The sequence below is a fragment of the Mus caroli genome, unplaced genomic scaffold (assembly GCF_978045245.1).
Source record: "Mus caroli unplaced genomic scaffold, Mus_caroli_1 scaffold_5, whole genome shotgun sequence".
In the NCBI taxonomy this organism is placed as follows: Eukaryota; Metazoa; Chordata; class Mammalia; order Rodentia; family Muridae; genus Mus; species Mus caroli.
The window spans coordinates 11120034-11141712 of NW_028227260.1; the positions used below are offsets into that span (position 1 = coordinate 11120034).

Here is a 21679-nt window from a genome sequence, read left to right on the forward strand (position 1 = left end):
GTGGTTTTAGAAACCGTCTAGGATCTCCTGAATGCTGACACTTTTCTTTCTCATTGAGTTCTTCTTGCATTATTCTCTTGTTTTGCTATTCTAACTCACTGAGTTTTGTCTCTCACCCTTTGAACCAACCAGTCATCAAAATGCTTGCTCTCCCCCACCTTTTTTCTACCTTAATCCTGCAGTTATTTCCTGGGCTTTCCTGATCATCTGACTCTTTGTGACCCCTGTGAGTTCCTTGCTGTCTCAGCAATCTGTTTACCTCTTGCTTGTGGGCTCTCACCTTGTATTTCTTTCTGCCTGGTGGTGTTTCCAGTCTGTCCACTGTAAATGAGAAATGATTTGTGACACTAATATCAGGTCTAGATTGGTACTATTTTCCCCTAAGATGAGCAGTGACACCCCCGATCTTAATATAGAATAATTTTAGTCTAAGGTACATTTAGAGATTTTATCTGGATCACTGGAATGCCATAAAGCCACAGTTCTGCTCTGTCCAAAGGCTGACGTATTGCTCTTTCCCTTTGTCTAGAGATGGTAGCTAGCTCTTTTGGACTTTTATGACTAGTGATGTACCACGCTCTGTCCTTTTGAAACACCCTTGACTTTGATATCTGTGCCCCTATATCAGTAAGGATTTCATAAGCAACCTGTTTTTCTTTCATTTTCCCAGATTTCTTCAACTTCCAAAAAGGATCAAAACAGTTTAGAGTGGTTTGGGCTACCTCTCCAGATTCTATTCTTTTGCATTGATTTGAACCAGATACTTCTGTATAATCTTAACTATCATAGCTTTCAAGTTCTTTCAAAAAGTATTTCCCAGCATTTGTATTTGTCCTCAAAGACACATTTCATCCAAGTTACATAATTTGCCATTAACAGAAGCTAAAGTGTCTTTGTCTTCATTCCATTTTTTCTCTTTTAAGATTAATCAGTGTTATTCAGCTAAATTTGGCAGCTTTTTTTTTTTTTGCCTCAGTATGAATACTAGTAGTTAAAACACAGATTTTGACACCTATGTATGTACTGGCGTATTTAAATCGGGATTCTTAGTTTACCTTGTTTGGCTTGCTCCAGAGACTAGGTGGCAACACATCTCCTGTATCTCTTGCGGTGGACCAGGATTCGGTGCTGGGTCATCTTAGTGGAGATCATTTACTTGTTACCTCCGTTCCCTTGAAATAAATTATACTGTAATTTTCAGAAGAAAGGATATTTAGCTGTTTCCTGGATCTTTCAAATCAGCCGTAGGAAGTGAAGATTAACTCTCCAAAATAGTCTGAGCATCTTTTTTTATTTTTCTTTTGGTTTTTTGAGACAGGGTTTCTCTGTATAGCCCTGGCTGTCCTGGAACTCACTCTGTAGACCAGGCTGGCCTCGAACTCAGAAATCCACCTGCCTCTGCCTCCCGAGTGCTGGAATTAAAGGCGTGCACCACCACACCTGGCTTTATTCTGAGCATCTTTTAACTAGACACGCGTCTTCACTGCAGTCTCAAACATCCCACTTTTTCCTCCCTCGGTACAGTGAGAAGCAGTATGGGAGTGAGAGCCTGGACTACTTAATTCACCACAGCCTTGTGTGTCTTTTCAACCAGTTAGTCTGTATGTATGATGCATATTGTGTGTGTTTATCATGGGACGTGAGAGTAGAGGTCAGAGGTCAGGTCTTTCCTTCACTGGGTTCCAGGGGTCTGAACTTGGGTTGTCAAGCTTGTGTGGCAAGTGCTTTCCAGGTGATCCGTCTCCCCAAGATCCTTGTGGGTCTTATTTACCATTTCCCTGAAACATGGGAGATAGTTTCAAAATGAGATTTTAAATAAATAATAGAATGTTTGACCTTTTTTTCCCCAAACTGTAACATTGTAAGACAGGCATCTGAACATATGCCTGTGATCCCAGCACTTGAGAGACTGAGGAAGGATGATGGGCATGAGTTTGACGCCAGCTTAGGCTATAGATTTTGTGACACCCCCATCTCAAAAACAACAACAAAGGATTGTAACATAATTTTTACTGAATATGATAGTAACCCATTAAAGCCGTGGTTTCAATCTGTGGGTCAGGACCCCTTTGACAAACCTATCTCCAAAAATATTTACATTACAATTCATAACAGTAGCAAAATTACAGATATGAAGTAGCAACGAAAAGAATGTTACAGTTGGAGTCACTAAACCATGAGGAGCTAAAGAGTCACAGCATTAGGGAGGCTGAGAACCACTCACTGCACTAGAGAATTGTGTGTAGATGGAAGAAACATGTTTTAGTTTTCTGAAGAAAGTATAATGAAAGGTGGTCAGTGTGATTGGAGCCAGGATAACCACATTGGGAACTAGCAGATGCTCTCAGAGGATCGATGCATGTGGCTTACAGATGGACTTCAGCTTGTACCTTTGATGATGTGGGAAGTCATTCTATAGTTTTCAGTGAGATGTAACATGATCCAACGTACTGAATGTTACTCCAAGTCCTATCAGGATTGTAAGAAGTTGGAGAGATATTATAACATTGATATTACTTATTCTTTGGGTTCATATCTGTCTGTTCCACTGTCTTTATTTGCCTCTGGTGACACAGCTCTGTTAGAACTCTCAGTATATTCTGTAGAGTATTCAGTAAACTCCTGTCCCTAGCCTGACTTCCATTCTTTTTCTTTTTTTATCCTTATAAAGGAGTATTACTTCTACTTGTAACTCTACTCTTCCATGCAGATTTTGTGCACATGAGTGCAGTACCCTCAGGCTGCCAGAAGAGGGCAGTGGATCTCTGGAAATGAACTTGTAAGCATTTGTGAGCATATGTAGGTGCTAGGAACCAAACATGGATCCTTTGCAAGAACAAAGTTCTCTGAACTACTGAGCCATCTCTTTAGACCCAATATATTTATTTAAAACCAAACAAAGCTGTATCTGATGACTTACATTATTACCTGGCTGCAGGTATTCCTTTTTTTCTTCTTCTTCTTTTTAAGCATCTCACTGTGTAGACCTGGCTGGCATTGAGCACACAGAGATCTGCCTCCTGGAGAAGGCTGGGATTGAAGGGGTTGTTCGCTATGCCTGGTTGTTGCAGGCTTTGTATGGTTGCAAATCTTCATCAGGATAAGAACATTTAAATATCATTCAATTATGCATATTCTAATTGTTTGGAGGTCTTATCCTAGTTTACATTTCCACCATCATGTTGGTAAGAACACTTCCTCTTTACATATCACGTGAAGTACCTTTTAAAAAGAAATTTGAGATTCCACAGGCAACAAACAATTTTCTTTGTTTAAATTTATTTCTTCCTTTTAAAACATTGTTTTTAAAAATCTGTTGTATATAGAAGTAGGGCAAGTTTTTTTTTTAAATAAAAGAACTAGAACAAAAAAACCTAGAGCATAGTTTTCTATAACCTCGGTATTATAAAAATCAATACTGTTTAATCTGTAAGCATTTAAATTTTGTTTTTCTTTGACCTTGAACTCATAATCTGACCAAAGCTAGATTTGAATTTCTGATCCCAAGGGCTGAAATTACAGTCATGTACTAACATACCTGGCTCGATTTAGGCTTTACATTTCTGGTAGAATTGCCACAGAGATAGTTATATAGTATGTTCTATCAAGAAACATGTAATGTTGGTTTCTTTCATTCTTGACCATGTTAACTTTGATCACTTAATTATGGTTGTATCAGCCAGAATTCTTCACTTTAAAATTATACTTTGTTCTTTTGTAATTAATAGGTACCTACCTTGTGGGTAGATAGTTTGAGATAAGATAGTATTTTTCCTGTGACTTTCAAGTATAAATTTTAGCACATATTGATGACACTTGCTAAAGTAATTGTTTCTAGAGTGATTGCTATGTGGAGATTTTGTAATTCCATCACTAACTTTATTATTTGTTATAGAACTTCATAAAAAGCTTTGTCTATATTTATTTATAGATATGATTTTATTTCATTCTGCAAATTATAATTTATTAATACCTTTATATATATATTTTTTTTCCTGTTGCCAGTATGAGTCAGTTGAGCTTGGCTCCTAAGATCATTTGACATGCTGTGGTTGTTCTTCATTTCCTTACTTTCTGGCTCTGTACTTTTTCTGCCCTAGTCTTAAATTAGTCACTTCTTCAAAGAACTGGGAGTCTTTTCACTAGAGTATGCAGTGTGCTCAGAGCTGTTGGTATGCCATTACTTGTATGCTCTCTTAGGGCATAGATCTAGGGAACATGTATATGTGAGAACATAAACATTTACATCTTTTTCTAGCCCTTTCATATTGCATTTCCCTTTTGTGGGACTAAGAAAGGATGGTCTAATTCCTGCCTGGAGAAGGTAGGGCTTATAAGGCTCCACCCCAAGCAGAGGAGCCATTGGCAGTTGATAGACACCATCAGTTTTCTTCAGGGATGTGGCCCATGGTAGGTTGTCCATGTTCCAGTGGATAGCACCCTACACCCATGTATCTACTGGCTAAACTAATTGGACTCTAGGTCATTAAAAAGAAAAGATAGGAAATCGGGAAGGGGAAGTGGTAGAGGTTTCATTATCCAGTGTATACTTACCTGTTTGGTCCAAAATATAGATAAGGAAGTTTCTTGTCATCTGGGTATAATGACACACACCTTTAGCCCCAGAACTTGAGTATACTGGAGTCAGAGACATGTGAACGTCTGAGTTCCAGCCAGGGCTATATAGATAGTGAGACTCTATCTTTAAATAAAATGGTTCTATCACTATTAAAGAAAAAATGTCTAAGATCTAAGTGTGCTTGAGTACAATGTTTGTTCTTAGTTTTAGAATGAGGATACTAGGTAAATTCCTATTTTCAAAAGTTAACTGGAACCTCTTTCCTTAATCGTGGTATTAATTTTAAACTAAGAGGTTCACTTCATTTGAGGTTCTTTCTTCCTACTTTCATTTACAGCATATGAAGCATTAACACAGATAAAGAAAACATTTTAAGAAGGATAAGATAGGCTGAGTATTGTAACATAACAGTAATGGTGCTTCATTGTGTTTGCTCTTCCAGGGGCTCAGTTAATACTGCACAGTTGAACAAATGTATGAAGGTTCCTTGCCAACCATTGAGAATTTCTTCGTTGGGACATTATTTCCCTGCTTACTGAATAACTTGTTTAGAAGTTTCTTTGTTGGTGCCATGTTCTGTGGCTCGCATCAAAAGAGGAGTTTGTCTTCATGAAGATTCCTAACATTGGTAATGTGATGAATAAATTTGAGATCCTTGGGGTTGTCGGTGAAGGTAAGTTAAAATTTCACGTTTGGAGTACTGTATCATTTTATACATCACCAAAAATTTTATTCAGATCCTTTTAGTTTATCAATTCAGATATGCACCTAAATGCACAGTAGTTTTAAAAACCCGGTTCTTCAACTATGTGGGTCTTATTCTCCAAGTGAAAAATATTTTAAAACCCTTTAAAGTTAAATAGATATTTTTTGAGACCAAGTATCTTTGTGTCACTTTTCCTGTTCTGCAACTTGTTCTATAGACCAGGTTGGCCTTGAACTCAGAGATCCACTAGCCTCTGCCTCTGGAGTGCTAGGATTAAAGGCATGTGCCACTATGGCAATCAGGTATATTTTAAAACTGACCTGATTTCATTCTCTTCACTAACATGGTTTCCTTAGTCTATGTATTTTTGTTATTGTTATATTTTTTATCATCTGAGCTACTTTTAAATACCTGAAAATTCATTTGTATATGCGAACTTAAATTACTATGTAGTAGACAAATGGATAAATAACTTTTTTTCCCCTTTGAGAATGACAGACCATAGTTTTTGAGTTTTCAAGTACATGGTTTGGTTATATTTTTAATCTCTTAAATTAGTATGCATGGAATGGTTTTAATGCCATTTATTTTTCTTTCCCTGTAGTATATAACATGATGCTTTTATGACCAAAGCTACTATTGATTAGATAAAATACAATTTGGTTTTCGAAAATTGACTCCTAGAAAAAAAATGACCCTTTTTTTCTTGCTTAGTCATTTGAGATAGCTTTACAGAAATTTGTAAACATGATTTTAGTTGAGTATCCGGGAATACATGGGTTCTTAGCATTTTAAAAAACAGATGTTACAAAAATTTTGGATTTTAGGTTTTTAAAATAAATTTAGAATTTCAAGTATTGAAAATTTTTTACAGGGCTCTTTAAGATTTTAATATTAGGTTGACAAATTTTTCTAAATAAATAGAAATAATGAGAATCTGATTATTCATTAGGTGCTTGTTACAAGGTCTGGTTCAAACCACACCAAAAAGTGGTTCTCCTCCCTTCACTAGTTGACTCCTTTTCATCTCATCATTGATATTACACAGCAGCAAGTTATTCTCAGTCTTTTACCTATTTTGTAAAATTTGCCTTTTGGGGCCAGCAAGATGGCTTAGCCAGTAAGGTGCTTGCTGCAAATCCTGAGAACCTGAGTTCTAGTCCAGGACCCTGAATGTAGAAGGAAAACATGGACTCCACAGACTTGGTTTTTAATCTTCACACACACTGTGGCATGCCTACACTTCCCTATTTTTTTTAAGTTTTTACTTAATTTTTTGAGACAGGGTTTCTCTGTGTAGCTTTGGCTATACTGGAACTTACTCTGTAGAGCAGGCTGGCCTCAGAGTCACAGAGATCTTCCTGCCTCTGCCTCCTGAGTGCTGGGATTGAAGGCATGTGTCACCACCTTGCTGTAAAAAATAATTTTTAAACACTGCTTTTTCAGAATTTATTTTTCAAAGCTGTTGCAATTAAAAGCTCCTGCAATAAAGGGAAGAGAGTAGGTAGAGTGTACCAAAGTTGGAATGTTCCAAAGTTTGCATTTGACTGTCTAGATTATAACCTTGTTTTGTTTTTTTGTTTTTGGTTTGTTTTAAGTATGTGTTAATGAAAATCTTAGATATTGGTTCAGATTAGCCAAAATTGCAATCCTATCATTTATAAATTAGAATCTGTTGATTTGTAACTATAGTCTGTCATTCTCAAAGAAAAGAAAAGTTATTTATAGCCAAACATTGTCGTTTTACTTTTTCTTTGTAGATTAACTCAGTCGGTTGAGTTTAGGAAATGTATCTGTCAAGCATGCATTCCTGTAGCCTACACGATGCATTTTGACCACCTAGAAAAGTGGTTGTGGACTGTTTCCTGGTGATTGTGAGTGAGTTAGAATGGTTCTAATCGCTGGTTTCATCTTAGCTATGATTATTAGACTCATGCCTCTCGACAAAAAATAAAGGAGCAACTTTAAGGTATCCTCACCCCTTAGAGACATAGCTCCCAATTTTGTCTCACTCAAGTCCACCTTCTACTTATAGTAGCATGTGGGATTTGCCTGTCTGCTAATAACCATGTTTGTAGTGTTTCTTCAGAGATCCACCATTGCATATATGTTATGTCTTGATTCTTTTAGTTAGCTGTTTCACATTGTAACTTTAACCTCCGTATCCTGGGTACTTTCCTGCCAAGGTACTGTTTCCTAGTTCTTCCTCTAGCCAGGTGAGCTTCCCACTTACATAACAGGATAAGTAACTCAAGAGATCCTGTCAGAATAAAACAAAGTGGCAGTGCTTGGGACCTATGGAATTTGTACTGGTTTTTTAAACATTTATTTATTATATGTAAGTACACTATAGCTGTCTTCAGACACATCAGAAGAGGGTATCAGATCTCGTTACGGATGGTTGTGAGCCACCATATGGTTGCTGGAATTTGAACTCAGACCTTTGGAAGAACAGTCAATGTTCTTAACCTCTGAGCCATCTCTCCAACAGGCATCTTGTTCTGTTTAACGGAATTACTGAGGCTGGTAGTTTTGGTGTGTGTGTGTGTGTGTGTTTGTGTGTGTGTGTGTGTGTGTGTGTGAGAGAGAGAGAGAGAGAGAGAGAGAGAGAGAGAGAGAGAGAGACAGACAGACAGACACAGAGAGAGAGAGAGAGACAGAGAGAGGCAGGGGACTGGACATAGAACCAATGACCATGGAAGAAAAGCACTCTACCACTGAACTTCACCCCTAGCTCCAACCTATAATACTTTTCCTGTTAGTATATTACAGTGTTCTAGAAAAGGCTATACTTGGCTCCTGGGATAGAGATCGTATTTGAGTAGGCTTTGTGTTTGACTTTACTCTTGTGAAATTATTAGCTTTTAAGTTTTAAGTTCCTTAGGATCTATTGAGTTGATTTTTATTTGCTTCAAAACATGCATTTTTTGAGATGTCTTGCTGTGTACCCCTGTTTGGCTTGGCACTCACTATGTAGTTGGACTGAGCCTCACACTGATGGCAGTCCTCTTGTCTCAACCTGGTAAGTGCTATAATTGCAGTGTGTACCACTGTGCCCAGTTCACATAGCCTCACAGCCTTATGGTGTGTGTGTTTTGTTCGATCCCATTTTGCTTAAAATAACAAATGTGTGTAGTTTTTTTCTTAGCCATGATTTGTCTATACTCTGGGTTTATATAAAAACACATGAGACCCCTGCTCTATTTGTATGTGGCTTATGATGCTCTCACTCTAGAATATTGCCATAGATGTTGTTATTCTAACATATGCTCATAAGCAATATAAATATAGAACTATAGTTCAAATGCATATCTCTGATTGCTTACTTCTTTTTAATTATAGGAGCCTATGGAGTTGTACTTAAATGCAGACACAAGGCAAGTACATGATTTTTTACAAGGAAAAATATGTATGTATTTCAGCTGTTTTGAAACTGAAGCAATGTTCTTTGTATGTGGGCATATAATTAAAGTTGTCTGGTTCTGGTAGTGAGGGTTAGTAAAATAGAATTGATATGTAAACATGGAGAAAAGGCAACTTTGGGGATAAACGTGATCATGGTAAGTGACCATTACATTTTAATTTTTATTTTCATACTGTTTTTAAGTCAATCTATTTATGTATAGGTGAAAGTTGTATAGTGGGAAGAAAGAGGTTGGATGGAAGGAAGCAAGACAGTGTCATATTAAATTTGTATGCAGATACACATGAACAAGGGAGGAACTTTATTGTGTGGTTTTCATGCAGACTAGTTGATTACTTGATGGAGTCCTATCTAGGTTTTGAAAGGTGGTGAATGGATAGATGTTTGGCTGTGTACAAGGGCTTGGGATAATAATGTATGATTATGGGTATTGGCTCTAGTTGATCACTCTCAAAGTCAATCATACAGGTTTTTGACTACAGCAACCATAAATTATTCATAGTCACCTGAGGTTTCATAGCTGCTACTTGGTGACTGCATCTTGCTCGGAGAATACATTTCTATTAGAATGTACCCAGTTAAGGTATTCTTATTTAGCCTCATGTTATTTTGTATTAACTTTAAGATCAAGGCTTTAATATTTTGTAATTTTTTTCCTTTTTAGTGATGTAGTTTGAATCCGAAATGAGTTCAACTATTGGACTCAAGATATTATCATCCATCAATAGTAATTAATATATATGTAAATAATGAAAGCTTTTCCTCATACATACCTGCTACCTTTTGATTTTAGAATCCATTACCATACGGGTTTGTGTTTTACATCATGGGTCTATTTTAATACAATGATTTCTTAATTCTTGAATTTAGATATTTGAATTACTTTTATGTTGAAAATATCTGCAGATCTTTGTCAGTAACTAAATCTCAAAAGTTGCTTGAATGCTACTGGCTCTTGATTAAGGATGATTAAGGATTCAAAATACATGTAATCAAAATAAATTTAGTACACTGAATACCTCGTTAAGAAGTATTACTGTAGTTTGAAATTAAACAAATGGAAAGTTCCCTAATGAAATGCTCTTCTTTTAATGAGTTTCCTTGAGTTATAATAAATTTCCAAAGCTTAAAAAAAAAAAAAAAGCATTCCTGGGTGGGTATTACTTGTGAAGTATAGGGTGATAGTTTCTAAGTGAAAGTTGACTTTTTTGAGAATGTAATACTCCCCTTTCTGTGATGGCTCTGTTATGTACAGCATTGCAAATAGAAGCATCAGTGTTTAATTGTGGGTCTTACTTTATCATGATTTTTTGAGACAGGGCCTCAAAAATCCCAGGCTGACCTCAAAACTCACTATGTAGCCAGGAATGATGGCCTTGAACTTCTGATCTCTTGCCTCTAGCACTAGAGTGCTGGGATTCCCATTATGTGCCATCACAGCCTGGTTAGGCAGGGTTGGGGATTGAGCTTGGACTCTATGACTATGAAGTAAGCTACATCTGTGCTCAGTCCTAGGAGATCCAGACATGTCTAGAACACACACACATCTATTATTTGCTTATGATTTTTATATTTATATGGTTTAAATAGTTTCTGCTAGTCTTTGTCATTTATTAACCTAAATTTAGTCATTTGTTTGCTTGTTTTTTTGGGGGGAGGAGTGGTTTGAGAGAGGGTCTCATGTAGGCTGTCATCAAACTTCCTATATAGCTAAGGATGACCTGGAACACCTCATTCTCTTGCCTCTACCTTCTAAGAAGTGAACTTATAAAGTATGCATCATCATACCTAGCAAGGTGTGATTTCATTTGCAGAAACCTCAAGCACTAGATTTTAAACTATTTGGCTACAAGGCCAAGAAAACTATCATATATTCATCCTTGTAATTCAAAGGGTTGTATATAATAGTCAGTAGACATTACATTTCACATTCAAAATGGGTTTCCCAAAACCAAAGGATGCCCACTCCTGTCCAATTTCCTTTAGTCCCATATTGCTGGTACTATATATTAGCCAAACCAAGTATATATTAAAACAATATTCTAACAAGTAAATGGAAAGATAAAAACCAAATATTCCACTTAGAGGTGTAGCTCATTTGGTAGAGTACTTACCTGGTGTATAGGAACCCTAGGGTTTATCCACAGTACAGCATAAAAGAGCCTGGTGGCTCATACCGGTGATCCCAGCACTTGGGAGATGGAGGCAGGAGGATAAGGAGTTCCTGGTTCAAGCCAGTCAGCCTGAGCTTGTATCTAAAAATTATCTTTTCCTGCTTTTCACTAAATGAGAGGTTCAGATCAGCATTCAGAGTATTGTTGCTTTTCCCTTTTAGTGCATCAAAAAAGATTGTTACAGGATGGAAAATTTAAAGCATAAATTAGGCCATAACTCAGAATAATATGAAACTCGTTTTAGCATCGGCAGCTGTTTAGCCATTTGACTTGTTAGAGTATATCCTTTTCCCAACTAAAATCAGACCTTCAAATCTATGCTCCAATATATAAAAATAGGGAATCCGGTGTGCCTCATGGGGTTTATGCTTTAGAATCAAATGAACAGATTGCTATGGAGTTCATGTTATACGTAAAATATATGTGATCCTGCTTATTGTGTTCATTATATAAAAAAGAATTGTGCCAATATATTTGTATATCAACATTTTAGTAAGATGCTTAAAATTTTAGGTATTATTGTCTCTATTTATATAGTAGGTTTATTTTTTAAGCATAGATCAACTATTGTTAGGTATTAATTATATAATAATAAATATTATAGTATACTTAAATATTATATAATTAAGTGGTTCATAATATATGATGTCTCTAAGCACGTATGAAAAAAAGCCACTTTAGGTCTGTATACTGATAAGAGGTTTAGAGGTCAAGTATGTTTTGTCTTTTCTGAACATAGTATGATGAGCTATTCCAGGGCAAAACTATACTTTCTTTTTAACTATTTTTTATGAAGGTGGGCAGATAGCTGGCAGGAGAATGAAGGTTCCCCCTGGGATTGCAGGCTACTCTGGGTAGGCTACTCTGGGCAGAGGACTCAACAAGTAGGGAAGATGGGTTGGGGAAGGAAGCTAATCTGTATGGTTCAGGCTCTGCACATCTGATGACAGGGATAGCAGGATGCTTAGGGCAGCTTGGGATGCCCCAGAGGACTCAGAGAGCAGAGAAGATGGATGGAGGGAAGCTTACCTGTGTGGTTCAGGGTCCTCAGGTCTGATGAAAGTTGGCAGAGAGGTGGCAGGAAAATGGAAGTCCTAGACCGTCCCCCACACATATGTAGCAGCCGTGCAGCTTGGTCTTCATGTGGGTCCTGAACAACTGAACCCCAATAGTTGTTGCCTGTCTGTGGGATATGTTCTTTCTGCTGGGCTGCCTTGTCTGGCCCCAGTGGGAAAGGATGTGCCTAGCCCCACAGAGACTTGATGTACCAGGGTGTGTGTGGGGATACCCAGAGAGGACCCACCCTCTCAAAGGAGAAGGAGATGGGGAAGGATTATGGGAAGGGATGACTGGGAGGGGCAGTGAGTGGAATGTAAAGTTAGTAGGTGAAAAAAAATGATTTAAAAAGCAATCATTTGAGATTATAATTACATCATTTCCCACATTCCTTTTCCTCCCTTCTAACCCACCCATATGCCTTTGTTTTATTTCAAATTTATTGTCTCTTTTTTCATTAGTTGTGTGTGTGTGTGTGTGTGTGCATGTGTGTGTGTACTCCTAAATACATAAATACAACCTTCTTAGTCTGTATCATGCTTATAGTATGTATTGTATGTTTTTAGTGCTCATCATTTAGTATTGAATAACCAATTGGTGTGTTCTTCTTTAGACTTCAGTACCTAAGGTTTATAGGTGACTTACCGGAGACTTTGTTTGCTTGCTTGTGTTGTGGTACATCATAATGTGCATGTAGAAGTCAGAGAGCTATCTTCAGGAGTGAGTTCTCCCCTTCCACCACAGGTTCTGGAGTTTGAAGGCAAGTGTTTTTGCATCCTGTGCTAGTTCACTCTCTAAAGACTCTTCTTTTTAGCTTAGCGGTTGAAATGTTGCCCAAGTGAAAAATACAGCTTGTGCTTTTTTTGTTTTTTGTTTTTTTTGATAACTTCTGTTTTTTGTTATGTGTACACATTGACATGTATATGAAAAAGTCTTAATGATAATGCTTAATTATAATGCTTATAATGACTTAAAAGTACTAATATTTGAAAGATGCACCTTTTTAAAAATTTATTTTTATTAGATATTTTCTTTATATACATTTCAAATGCTATCCTGAAAATCCCCTATACCCTCCCTCTGCCGTGCTCCACTACCCACCCACTCCTGCTTCTTGGCCCTGGCATTCCGAGGGGCCTCTCTTCCCAGTGATGGCCGACTAGGCCATCTTCTGCTACATAAGATGCACCATTTTTTACCTTTACCCTACAGAGATACCTTGGTGGTTTTCTTTTTATTGATATATATGTGATTCCTCCTGCCACTCCTCTTTTCCTGAGAGCCAGAGTTGAAAATGTTAAAAGCATAAACCCACACCACATATTGAGCACTGTCATATGCTAGACACTGCAGAGGTTTCAGTGTCCTCAACAGTTCTGGTTGTGTCCCCATTTTCAAGATAAGAAACCATTAAGTAGAGAAACCAGGCTTTGTTCTGCTTCTAGAAGTAGATAACTTGAGGAGGAAATGGAGTTTTGAAATGATAGGGTGCTTACAAGAGGAATATAGAGCTGAATGAATGGGCTACTGAAATTGCTGCATCTAAAGAAGACTAGGAGGGAGGAAGAACTTGAAAGATAGTATTTATCAGTAGTCTAAAAATTATAGAAGGACGTATGATGAGGATTGAGAGGTGAACAAATCCATGTGCTACAATGAGCCATGTATCAAATTGCCTGTAAGTGAAATGGGCACATGATATTTTTAAATAAGTAGACATTCTAAAATGTGCTGTTTTCCTCTTTCACGTGTTAAAAATGTGATTGTAATAGGTAGTATAAAATTGATTAAATATTCACTAGTTGTGCTCACTAGTTTTACATCAACTTTACACAGCTAGAATCATCAGAGAGGAATGAACCTCAGGGCATTTTCTCAACTCATGACCAATGGAGGAGGGCCCAGCCCATTGTGGGTGGTGCCATCTCTGGGCTGGTGGTCCTGGGTTCTATAAGAAAGTAGGCTGAGCAAGTAATGGTGAGCAGGTCAGTAAGCAGCACTCCTCCATGACCTCTGCATCAGCGCCTGCCTCTGAGTTCCTACCCATAATGATGGTGAACTAAGTTGCTTTTGGTCATGATGCCTCATTGTAGCAATAGCAACCCTAAGACACTAGTAACAAATACCTTTGTCTGTACCAAGAAGACATTCTTAGTTGTTCATACTCAATTGTCACACTTTCTCCTTTATCATAAGGCTTCCTGGTTGGCTTTTAAAGTCTTTTTTTTTTTTTTTTTTTTTTTTGGAGATAAGGGGTGTGGTGGTTTGAATGAAAATGGTCCCCATAGACTCATACTGAGTGGCATGATTAGGAGGTGTGTCCTTGTTGAAGTAGGTGCAGCCTTGTTGGAAGAAGTATGTCACTGGGGGTGCACTTTGAAGTCTCATGTGATTAAGCCAGGCCCAGAGGATGTAGAACTCTCAGCTGCTCTCCAGCACCATGTCTACCTGTGGTCTCCAGCACCATGTCTACCTGTGGGCCACCATGCTTCCGGCCATGAGGACAATCTACTAAACCTCTGAACCTATAAGCCAGCCCAAATTAAATGTTATCTTTTACAAGAGTTGCCTTGGGCATGGTGTCTCTTCACAATAGAAACCCTAAGACAGTGTGTGTACTCATAATATACTCCAGGTTTCCCTGAAACTCACTATGAAACCCAGGCTAGCCTTGGTCTTCCTGTCTTAGCCACTTGAGTGCTGGTAGTACAGGCTTGAGCCATCTTGCGTGGCTAGACTTCATTGTTAGTAGCATACTTTTTCCTTCCTTCTTTTATTCTTTCCTCTTCCTTTTCTCCATCTCTCCCTCCCTCCTTCCTTTCCTTCTTTCTCTCTTTCTTTCTTCTTCCCTTCTCTCTCTCTCTCTCTCTCTCTCTCTCTCTCTCTCTCTCTCTCTCTCTCTCTCTCTCTCTTTCTCTCTGACTAATGTCTCATACTATAGCGCAGGATATCCTAGAATTCACTGTGTAGCTTAAGTTGTCATCAAAGATATAGCGATCCTTCTACTTCATCCTTCCAAGAGCTAGGATTTAGAAATGAGCCATCACACCTGACAGGAGCATATACAGGAATTTATTTTGATTTTCTCCAAAACAATTTGTAGGCTTTTTAAACATCAAACTATATAAAGGCCATATTTGAGGAAAATTGGTGATTTTTCTTTTTATAGTTTTGAGCAATATATTTACTTTGGGCAAACTGCCATCTAAAACTGTGCAGTATTTTCTACTAAAACAAAACTAACTTGTTTCCCTCCCTCCCTCCCTCCCTCCCTTCCTCCCTCCCTCTCTCCCTCCCTTTCTTTTGAGACTGTGTTAATCTGTGTGGCCCTGACTGTCCTGGAACTTGCTCTGTAGAACAGGCTGGCCTGGAACTCACAGAGATCCACAGGCCTCTGCCTCTGAGTGCTGGCATTAAAGGTGTGCATCATCATGCCTGGCTAACTAACTTAGTTTTTAAAACTACATTAAATAAAGCAAATATTTTTTTCTTTAATTTTTAGTTTTAAGCTTCATATATAAATTACAATTTTAAGACAAAGATCAGTAGAATAGAAGTTTGTTATATCATTTTCTCCATCATTGCTTTCTTTTTCTTTAAGTAAATATCAAGGTTTCTGCTTTGTGTGTATAAATTTTATTACTTAAAATCACAGAGAAGCTTAGGGTTTAATAAATATTGTAAAAAAAACTGGAAAAAGTTTGCAGTTTTAATTATAATCCATTTTAAGTGATTTAATTTACTGAAGGTTAGGGAGATTAATGAGATGTCACTAGACTTCAGGTTTAGAGCAAAGATAATAGGAATCATTAATAAAGAAAATATCTTTTGTCCTTGTTTTATAGAGGCACTCATACAGAACAATTAGTTCACTTGCTTTCTGCTCTTGACCTGTTTTTTTGTAGTTGTTGCTGTTGCTGATCTAATTAGTTTTCTGAAATACTGTAAGACTTTCATTAAAATGTTACTTCTCTGTAGTTATGTTTTACTTTATTTTTGAGACAATGTAATATACTGGAACTCACTATGTAGTAGAGGTTAGCCTTGAACTTGTGGCATTCCTTCTGCTCCAGTCTCTGCTTTATGAGAGTTTCAGAAATGAGCTGTCAAGCCCATCCCATAACCAATTGATAGGAAGATCTGCCCATATTTGTACATCAACAAAAGAAATGGATGTTATTTTCCATGCAGATCTGAATTCTTTAGGGAAGTAGAAGAATTTGGATCTTTTTTTGCTTCCTGATTGCTTGAATCCTCATCATCCTCATCTAGCTTTGGTTTTATGTTTGTTTCTTAGTTAATGGAACAAAGAAGTACTCATTAGAATTACTTTTACTAGCTCTGTCTACGCTGAAGACTACCTCATCCTATCTCAGTTTTTTTGTTTGTTTGTTTGCTGGCTTACTTTATCTTTTCTTCTCTCTCTTCTGTCTGTCCTTCTTTCTCTCTACCCCTCCCTCCCTCCCTTCCTTCTTTCATTCCTTTTTTTTTTTCTTTTTATTAGATAGGGACTTGCTATTTAGTCTTGACTCGCCTGGAATTGCTTGCTCCTGCTTCTCAAGTGCTGGTATTAAGGCTTATACCTTATATGCCTGGCTCTGACTCAGTTTCTAAAGCATCTTTTTTACCCTTTGTAGAGGTTCCCCAGGCTGCTTTTCCAGTTTACCACATTCAAATGGCCAGGAACATCTTGGATTCCTTGTAAGGGACCAAGTCCAGCTTTTTGGTACCACCTCTCTTCTATATGTTTCTTTTCAGGTTCCTCATTTCAATCAATGTCATTATTTATTGAACATTATAGGTGAACTTTAAATCCCTTTTATGCAAATTATGCTATAATTAGTACTAAGACACGAACATTCTCCATCTTCTTAAGATGAGTGATTTCAAGCTAGGCGGTAGTGTGGCGCACACCTTTAATTCCCAGCACTGGGGAGGCAGAGGCAGAGGCAGACAGATCTCTGAGTTCAAGGCCAATCTGGTCTATAGAGCAAGTTCTAGGATGGACAGGGCTACACAGTGAAACCTTGTCACGGGGGAAAAGAAGGGGTGATTTCTTATCTCTGACAAAGATCTGTGGTTAAGTAATCTATAATGTCACCTTAATGCAACTTTTCTTTAAAACTTCAATAGTAAAAAGCTAATTAACCAATGCCCTTTTAATGGATACTGTTAAATAATAAATATAGTCTATGTGTTATTGAAACCAGTGACTGGAAAGTAGTGCAGTGTGGTCTATTTCTGAAAAAAAAATGTCTAGCTCCAAAGTACATATGATTAGTAGCTATCATTCATAGCTTAGATATTTTTGAATTTTAGTATCTCTTAATTTAAGGATTTATTTTATATGTTAAAGTATTTTCATTTAGAAAAAAATCAAGAACTTAAAACATACCCTTTACACATGTACACATGGATACACATGTTGGGGGTGTCATGTGTCACATGCATGTGTGAGGGTCAGCGGGCAACTTTGGGGAGTCAGTTCTTTCCTACCACCTTTGTGTAGGTTGTAAGAATTAAACTCAAGTTGCTAGGCTTGATTGGAAAGCACTTTCACCTGCTGAGCCAACTTTTTTTTTCTTTAAAGCAATGTTTTCCAGGCCTAACATTACAAACAAAATTGAACACATAACTGCTTAAGAAAAAAAAAAATTAAGGAGTGCTGACAAAATATCAGCCACTTAGCTAGGACAGTGCTCTTCTAATTCAATAAGAATGAATTCTTTTGAGAAAGTTAGTTCAGCCTAGCTCAACCAACACATGTAAGGTTACATTTTTCCTTTGTCAAGGAGCTTAAAATGTAGTTAAGTCGTCAGTCTGAATACTGTAGAAGATGGCAATTGAAAGGAAAATGTGAAACCTTGTTTTCCTGCTAAGTTCCTTATTTAAGCCTATTTATGAAAAACGCTTGTCAGTAATAAAGCCATAGGAAAGTACAGTATTTTCTAGCGCTTCTTAAGACAAATGCACAAAGCTGAGAATGAAAGCAGCACCATTAGTTGCTGGCATAACAAATGAGAATGGGGTAGTAGGAAGCTCTTTTACAAACTCCTGAGGTCTACAATTATTATTCAGATGACACAGTACAAACTTGACCATAGGCCCTGGTCATTTCCTTTAAGTGTAAGGCCATCATATTAGGATGGGTAGGAGAAATGAGCCCAAGAATGTAGATCTGAAGGTTGAAGAATAAAGTTTTTTCTTGAATAAAGTTTTGATGGAACAGTCATACTCACTCATGTGTGCTATTTCTGTGGCTGCTTTGTGTGATAGAGTTAGAGAGCTGTATCGTTTTATTATATAACCCACTGAGGCTAAAGTACTTATCATCTGGCTTTTGCAAAGAAATTTGCTTATCTTTATTGTTAAGCAAACCCCAACTAGGAGAATGTGGCAGAAATGGTATAGTAGTCTCAGTAGAGCAAGAATCCGTTTTCTGTTTCTTGGAGCCTAAGGAATTAAAAGCCAGAAGTAGGAGATTTTCCCTGAGAATCACTTTTCCTTGTATTTCACTTTGAGTAAATTCTTTAAACGGTTCCGTGGGAAGTTGTGTATGGTGAGCAGTAGAATATTCTGGGAGTCATACATACAGAAACATACTAATCAGTGGCTTGAATAGCTGTTGTTCCACCCAAAGATGAACCAAAGCACAATGCACTCTTCTTGAGAATGAAGAACACAGTCTTTGGATTAAAAGAAGGACATTCTTGCAATGTGAAGAATAAAATTCTTTTGAGAAAAAAAAACAATTGAATATCTTTCTTGTATAAGTCAAGGAAAGATAAATACATTAATAAGTCACAACAATAACTTCCACTTAAAGTCTCTCAGTCATGTATTGTGTTAGCTGCTTTGCCTCCTAACTTTAGGTTAGAAGGAATTATCCTTCTGTTATGTGAGGGACGCTGCTGCTTAACTAGTTTAAGTTCCTAAGGCCCAATAAATGGATTTTTTGAAGTGATAGTTAAGACATAACTTTGCCCCCCACATTAATATGAAATTTACATTCCATAAATTAACCATTTTCAAATGTACACTTCAGTGACATTTAGTACATTCACAGTCTTTAAGTTTTAAAGTATTCTTGTATTCTCCCAAACACAGCTCCATATTTATTAAGTATAAACTCCGTTTTTCATCTCTCCTTTTAGCACTTGGATTTGCTTTTTGTGTTTCTTGGTTTAGATATTCTGAATATTTGATATATGTGAAATTATATGACATGTGACTTTTGAATTTGGTTTTCTTTGCTTAGCATAAAGTTTTTTTTTTTTTTTGAGGCTCACCAACATTATACCATGTATCAATGCTGCATTCTTTACCAGGCCAGAGTGACATTTAGCTGTATTGCTTGCATCTGTTATAGATGGTTTATGTATTTTTAGTGGCTGGATGTCTGGCTGTTTCTACCTTTTGACTATTGTGAATAGAGCTGCTATGAACATTCATGTGCAAGTATTGGAGTTCTGTTTTCAGTTCTGTAGGGTGCATACTGAGGATGGGGAGACTATCATATGGAAATTCTATGTTTAACTGGTTTCCATAGCAGCAGCACCACTCTATATTCCCACCAGCAATGTACCAGTTTTTCCACATCTTTACTTTATTTTCCTTTTGAAACATTATAGCCATCTCAGTGGATGTAAAGTCGCACCTCGTTTTCATTTACACACCCCTACGATTGGTAATGTTGAACCTTTTTTAAAGAATTTATTATCTGTTATTGGCCCTTTGTATATTTTCTTTGTAAAAAAAAGATTAATGTTGATTCATTTGTATGTGAATGTATGTATATATGTGTGTGCATATGCACATGTGCACATACAGGTGTTCATGCATATAGACACATGGAAGCCCAAAGAAGACATTAGGTATCCTCTTTAATAACCATTTCCTATCTGTTTCTTTGAGGCAGGATCCTCTCTTGAACTTGGCATTTGTGTCTTAGCTAGGCTGAAAGTCAGCAAGCACCAGTGATCCTGCTGTTTCTCTTTCCCTTGAAGCTGGAGTGCTGTATGCCTGTTTGTTACATGGTTGTAGGGATCTGAACTCTAGTTCTTATGATTGCACAGCAAGTGTTTTTAACCACAGAGACAACTGTCCAGCTGTAGGTTAATAGTAGTGTCCTGCGTCCGACCAGCCACAGGGCTAGGGCCACTCATAGAGGAGGATGCGGGAAGATTGACTGTGCACACCCCACACCTCCGGTCAGGCTTTGGGCTGTGAGAAGCCCAGGATCCCACTCTGGGGGTGGGGAAGTGCAGTCTGAGGTCCCCATGGACCTGTTGGAGTTGACTGGGGGACCCCAGGCCTGCATGGAGGCTGAGGACGACAGGTTTTCAGGCTCTTGGACACCACAGATAACTGCTGGATGCCATGGAAGAGCTGAGAACAGAGTGGGGGCCCGATGGCTGGATTTAGCCCAGGCTGAAGGGAAAAGGGCAGGAGGAGAGCTCCGGCTGATTCCCATGGAGAGGAGAGTCTCTGGTTTGCTTGGGCTGCTGGGATTGGTGGAAGCCATGTCTGGAAGTACAGGGAGGCCTCCCAGCATGTGCAGCTCTTTAGAGGAAGACCTGCTCCATTGCTCCAGCACGGCAGGTCCCAATGAGAAGAGATAGTCCATGGTTTTAAGGAGTTTATTGTCATGGTAGAGGGCTGTGATGAGTGAAACCTTACCCCCTTTTCTCAGGGTGGGCCTGAGGTTAGGAAAGGAGAGCTAAGAGAGGCAGAGAAAGGCAGAGAGATGGAGACAGTAGAGAAGTAGAGGCTGGCTATGGCCAAGTGAAGAGAGGGGGAAGGGAATTCAGAGAGAGGGGTAGCAAGGGGCAAGAGAGAGAGGCAAGAGTAAGAGAGGGAGGAGGGGGCAAGTAGCCCCTTTAATAATGGGCCAGACCTACCTGCCAAGTAACTGTGGGGAGGAGCATACCTGGATGTTGCCAGGCAACTGTGGGGGTGGAGTCCAGACAGAATACCAGAGACTTGGGGCATTGCCCTAAGTGACTGATGGCCACATAATTATGGAGCTGAAGCCACATGTCAGGAGCCTGGTATCTGTGGGCGTGACAAACTTCCTTTTGTTCCTTGCAGAGTTATCTGCTGGGTCTCTGGGGTTTTAACCTTGCTCAACCAGAAAACAGGCTGCCTTTCATGGTCCCACATCCAGCCATTTGTATATTTTATTTAGGGAATTGTCTAATTCTTCTGCCCATTTTTAAATTTTGTCTAGTTTGAATACAAGTTTCTTGTCAGATATGTGGTTTGCAAGTATTCCTCTCGTTCTTTAGATGGCCTTTTCATATTGTTATTGTTGTTGATGCACAAAACCTTTTAATTTTGATGATATATTATTTAGTTTTTCTTTATTATGTACCTTTAAAAGACACTGAAATCCAAGTATGTGAAAGTTTAAATGTACTTATCTGGATTTAATAGAATACTAGTATAATTTTAGCTTTTATATTTATTGGGCTCCTCACCTATTTTAAGTTGATGTTCATATGATTTTCATAGTGTGATACAGAGGCCTAACCTCTTCAGTTTTTAACTAATTAGTTAATTAATTTAATGTGCATGTGTCTCTGCACCACATGCATGTAGTCCCCACAGAGGCCTGAAGGGAGTGTTGAATCCTCTGGAATAGGAGATACAGGTTGTTGCAAGCTACCATGTGGGTCCTAGAACTCCAACTCTGGACTTCTGGAAGAGCTCTGCTAGTGTTCCTAACTAGTGAGCCATCC

The 21679-nt window shown here is 38.0% G+C and overlaps 1 protein-coding gene across 2 annotated transcripts in view; it reads left to right on the forward strand.

The window, feature by feature from the left end:
• Cdkl5 (cyclin dependent kinase like 5) overlaps positions 1 to 21679 on the forward strand; it is a 193453-nt gene that overhangs the window by 67270 nt on the left and 104504 nt on the right. For both annotated transcript variants that reach the window (XM_085837929.1, XM_021153604.3), the window contains exons 2-3: positions 5022 to 5252; positions 8628 to 8662. In XM_085837929.1, coding sequence (XP_085694055.1) covers positions 5189 to 5252; positions 8628 to 8662 — 99 coding nt within the window. In that variant the 5' untranslated portion in view covers positions 5022 to 5188. The remainder of the gene's footprint in view (positions 1 to 5021; positions 5253 to 8627; positions 8663 to 21679) is intronic.